A 5,504-nucleotide genomic window follows, 5' to 3' on the forward strand; every position below is an offset into this window, starting at 1 on the left:
GGTTCCCCAGGCACAGCCTAGTGCAGCAGGGGGCAGGGGATATGAAGCCTGGTTTCCCCAGGCAAAGCCTAGTGCAAGCAGGGGATATTGACCAAGGCTGGTTTCCCAGGCACAAGCCATATGCAGCGGGCGGGGGGGTATGAAGGCTGGTTTCCCAGGCAAAAACCTAGTCCAGCTGCGAGAGGGGATATAGGCCTGGGTTTTCCCAGACACAAGCCGCCTATGTGCAGCAGGGGATATGAAGGCACTGGTATTCCCAAGCACAAGGCCTAGTTGCAAGCAGGGGATAATGAAGGGCCTGGTTTTCCCCAGCACAAGCCTAGTGCAGCAGGGAATATGAAGGCCTAGGTTCCAGCGCACAGCGTTAGTCGCGGAGGGAATTGAAGGGGCCTCGGTTTCCCCAGGCACAAGGCCTAGTGCAGGGTGGGGGATAATTGAAGACCTGGTTTTCCCCCAGACAACAAGCCTCAGTAATCCAGCGCTAGGGGCATGATTATGAAGGCCTTGTGGTTTCCCCAGACCACAGCCTAGTGCAGCGGGGGAATGAACGCCTGGCTTTCCAGCACAAGGCCCGTAGCTAGACTGGGGGGGATATGAAGGCCTGGTTCTCCCAAGGCCACACAAGTCACTAGTCGCAGCTAGCCGGGATATGAAGGCCTGGTTTTCCCCAGACCAAGTAGTCTAGCTGAGGGTATAGAGAGCTGGTTCCCCAGGACACAAGCCGTAGATCAGCTGGGGGATTATGAAGAGCGCTGGTTTCCCCAGACACAAGCTAGTTCAGCAAGGGGAATATGAATCGGCACTGTTCCAGCACAAAGCATTCTAGACTGGAGATAGTTAAGCCTTTTGAGGCAGTTTCCACCAGGACACAAACCTTAGTCCAGCTGGGGGATATGATAGGGCCTTGGTTTCCGCCAGGACACAAGCCTAGTCTAGCTGGGGGATATGAAGGCCTGGTTTCCCCAGACACAAGCCTAGTCCAGCTGGGGGATATTAAGGCCTGGTTTCCCCAGACACAAGCCTAGTCTAGCGGGGAATACTACAAAGCAGGATCAAGGAGTTAGCCAGCTATTTATGATGGAATTAGGTTCAACATTTTGGGGCAGTTTCTCGAACACAGACTAAACCTAGTCCAGTACTAAAAATAACAGAAAATGCTTTTTATTCCAGGACTAGGTTAACTCTGTGTCCTGGAACCTGCCATGTGGAATATAATTCCATCATAAACAAAGAGAATGGAACTATCTCTTTAAGACAACAGGATATGTTTCGACTTATGAATGTTTTGTTTGGAGTCACATGATGCATGAGAACAGTTAACAGTATCCAAACTATGAGTTCTAACACACAGAACAGTTAACAGTATCCAAACTATGAGTTCTAACACACAGAACAGTTAACAGTATCCAAACTATGAGTTCTTACACACAGAACAGTTAACAGTATCCAAACTATGAGTTCTTACACACAGAACAGTTCACAGTATCCAAACTATGAGTTCTAACACACAGAACAGTCTCAACATGACATAAACCACTTGGAGGGAACAATGCCTTCATCACAAATGGCACCCTATTTCAATAATTAACCCAATAGGGCTCTGGTCTAAAGTAGTGCACTATATAGGGAATAGGGTTCCATAGGGCTCTGGTCTAAAGTAGTGCACTATATAGGGAATAGGGTGCCATTTAATTTGCTAGAGGTGTTTAATCCTTGTGGAACAAACAGGTTGTGGTTGATTGTACCCCTTCAGAACTAACAAAGGGCGGGAGAGGAGTAACGGGTGAGAGGCTGAAGCGTCGGGGGGCAAAGTGGGATTGAGGTAGAAATGGGGGTGGGGTGAGGGGGTTGAGTTCCTTAGTCCTTTGTGTATGAGACCTCACCGGGTCCCCCCATGACGTAGTGTGGTCCGTCACGATGCATCATCACATCTGACTTCTACTCTGCTGGTCACCCTCCAGCACCAACAACCTCTGCCCCATAGACAGAGTCACTGCCTTAATCTAGAGAGGGGAAGGAGGGGACAGAGGAGGAGAGAAGGGAGGGAAGAGAGGAGAGAAGGGAGGGGGAGCAGAGGAGGGAGGGAAGAGGAGAGTAGGGAGGGAGGGAGGCAGGGTTTTAACATGTTACTTGTCCCGGGGGTCTCTTAATTGGCTACGGAAGACCCAGTTTTAACATGTTACTATGTCCCGGTCTCTCTATTGGCTCTAACGAAGACCCAGTTTAACATGTTACTATGTAACCTGGTTCTCTCTATTGGCTAACGAAGGACCCAGTGTTAAGCATGTTACATCGCCTGGTTCACTCTCCTATTGGCTAAGAAGACCCATTTATACATGTGACTATGTCCCGGTCTCTCTCCTATTGGCTAACGAAACCCAGTTTACATCTATGGTTTTAAATTGGCTAGAAACCATTAGTTACGTCCCGGTCTCTCTCTATTGGCTAAACTGAGACCCAGTTTCAACATGTTACTAGTCCGGTCCTCTCTATTGGCTAGACGAAACGCCGTTAACATGTTACTATGTCCGGTCCTCGTCTATTGGGGCTAACGAGAACCCAGTTTAACATGTTACTATGTCCCGGTTCTACTCTATTGGGCTAACGAAGACCCAGTTTAATGTTTACTATTCCGGTCTTCTATTGGCTAACGAAGACCCAGTTTAACAATGTTACTATGTCCTGGTTTCTCTCTAATTGGCTAACGAAAGACCCAGTTAACATGTTATATGTCCTGTCGTTCTCTCTATTGGCTAACGAAGACCCAGTTTAACATGTTACTATGTCCCGGTCCCTCTCTATCGGCCTAACAAAGACCCCAGTTTAACATGTTACTATGTCCCGGTCTCTCTATTGGCCTAACGAAGAACCAGTTTAACATGTACTATGTCCCGGTCTTCCTATTGGCAACCGAAGACCCAGTTTAACATGTTAACATGTCCCGGTCTCTCTATTGGCTAACGAAGACGCCAGTTTAACATGTTACTATCCCGGTCTCTCTCTATTGGCTACACAAGACGCCAGTTTCAACATGTTACTAATGTCCCCGGTCTCTCTATTGGCTAACAAAGACCAGTTTAACATGTTACTATGTCCCGGTCTCTCTATTGGCTAACGAAGACCCAGTTTAAACATGTTACTATGTCCGGTCTCTCTCTATTGGCTAACGAAGACCAGTTAACATGTTCTAGTCCCGGTTCTCTATTGTAACAAGACCTCAGTTTATACATGTTACTAGTCCCGGTCTCTCTCTATTGGCTAACGAAGACCCAGTTGAACATGTTAACTATGGTCCGGTCTCTCTATTGGCTAACGAAGCCCAGTTTAGACATTGTTACTATGTCCCCGGTCTCTCTCTATTGGCTAAACGAAGACCCAGTTTAACATGTTACTTATGTCCTGGTCTCTCTCATTGGCTAACGAAGACCCAGTTTACCATGTTACTATGTCCGGTCTCTCTATTGGCTAACGAAGACCCAGTTTTAACATGTTACTATGTCCGGTCTCTCTATTGGCTAACGAAGACCAGTTTAACATGTTACTATGTCCCGGTCCCTCTATTGGCTAACGAGACCCAGTTTAACATGTTACTATGTCCCGGTCTCTCTATTGGCTAACAAAGACCCAGTTTAACATGTTACTATGTCCCCGGTCTCTCTCTATTGGCTAACGAAGACCCAGTTTAACATGTTACTATGTCCCGGGCTCTCTCTATTGGCTAACGAAGACCCAGTTTAAACATGTTACTATGTCCCGGTCTCTCTCTATGTGCTAACGAAGACCCAGTTTAACATGTTACTATGTCCCGGTCTCTCTCTATTGGCTAACGAAGACCCAGTTTTAACATGTTACTATGTCCCGGTCTCTCTATTGGCTAACGAAGACCAGTTTAACATGTTACTATGTCCCGGTCTCTCTATTGGCTAACGAAGACCAGTTTAACATGTTACTATGTCCCGGTCTCTCGATGGCTAACGAAAGACCCAGTTTAACATGTTACTATGTCCCCGGTCTCTCTATTGGCTACACGAGACCCAGTTTAACATGTTACTATGTCCCGGTCTCTCTCTATTGGCTAACGAAAGACCCAGTTTAACATGTTACTATGTCCCGGTCTCTCTATTGGCTAACGAAAGACCCAGTTTAAGCATGTTTACTATGGTCCGGTCTCTCTTAGTTGGCTAACAAGACCCAGTTTAACATGTTACTATGTCCCGGTCCTCTCTATTGGCTAACGAAGACCCAGTTTAAACTGTATATTGTCCCGGTCTCTTATTGGCTAACGAAGACCCAGTTTAACATGTTACTATGTCCCGGTCTCTCTCTATTGGCTAACGAAGACCCAGTTTAACATGTTACTCATGTTCCCGGTCTCTCTATTGGCTAAAAACCCAGTTTAACATGTTACTATGTCCCGGTCTCTCTCTATTGGCTACAGAAGATCCAGTTTAACATGTTACTATGTCCACGGTCTCTCATTGCTGAACGAGACCCAGTTAACATGTTACTATGTCCTGGTCTCTCTCTATTGGCTAACGAAGACCCAGTTTAACATGTTACTATGTCCCGGTCCCTCTCTATTGGCTAACGAGACCCGTTTATAACATGTTACATGTCCCGGTCTCTCTAGTTGGCTAACGAAGACCCAGTTTAACATCTGTTACCTATGTCCCGGTCTCTCTCTATTGGCTAACGAAGACCCAGTTTAACATGTTACTATGTCCCGGTCTCTCTATTGGCTAACGAAGACCAGTTTAAGCATGTTACTATGTCCCGTCTCTCTATTGGCTAACGAAGACCCAGTTTAAATCCTGTTACTATGTCCCGGTCTCTCTCTATTGGCTAACGAAGACCCATTTAACATGTTACTATGTCCCGGTCTCTCCTCTATTGGCTAAACGAGATCCAGTTTAACATGTTACTATGTCCCGCGGTCTCTCTATTGGCTAACGAGACCAGTTGACTGAATCTCACCAGAGCATTTGATATTCACCTGACACCATCTCCCCATCAATGTGGCACAACTCTGATATGACGTTTTACTTCAATATAAATCTATGGCACGCTAGGCCTTTACTAAAGAGGCGTGGCTTTGACGTGGGCGGGTGTGAGGGCGTGGCTTGACGTGGGCGGGTTTGTTTGGAGAGGCGTGGTTTGACGTGGGCGGGTGTTTTGAGAGGCGTCGGTTTTGACGTGGGCGGGTGGTTTTGAGGAGGCGGTTTGACCGTGGCGGGTGTTTTGAGAGGCGTGGTTGACGTGCGGCGGGTTGGTTGAGAGCGGTGGTTTTGACGTGGGCGGGTGTTTTGAGAGGCGTGGTTTGACGTGGGGCGGGTGTTTTTGGAAGGCGTGGTTGACGTGGGCGGGTGTTTTGAGAGGCGTGCTTGACGTGGGCGGGTTTTTGAGAGGCGTGGCTTGACGTGGCGGTGTTTTGAGAGGCGTGGCTTGACGTGGGGGGTGTTTTAGAGGCGTGGCTTGACGTGGGCGGGTGTTTTGAGAGGCGTGGC

At 47.6% G+C, this 5,504-nt stretch overlaps 1 protein-coding gene across 1 annotated transcript in view; it reads right to left on the reverse strand.

Annotated features, from left to right (window-relative positions):
• The window catches only part of mis18a (MIS18 kinetochore protein A), a 32,143-nt gene that overhangs the window by 4,615 nt on the left and 22,024 nt on the right, over positions 1–5,504 (reverse strand). Inside the window, exon 5 of the mRNA XM_024140803.2 lies at positions 1,884–2,003. Coding sequence (XP_023996571.1) covers positions 1,926–2,003 — 78 coding nt within the window. The 3' untranslated portion in view covers positions 1,884–1,925. The remainder of the gene's footprint in view (positions 1–1,883; positions 2,004–5,504) is intronic.

This window comes from Salvelinus sp. IW2-2015, unplaced genomic scaffold (genome assembly GCF_002910315.2).
Source record: "Salvelinus sp. IW2-2015 unplaced genomic scaffold, ASM291031v2 Un_scaffold2284, whole genome shotgun sequence".
In the NCBI taxonomy this organism is placed as follows: Eukaryota; Metazoa; Chordata; class Actinopteri; order Salmoniformes; family Salmonidae; genus Salvelinus; species Salvelinus sp. IW2-2015.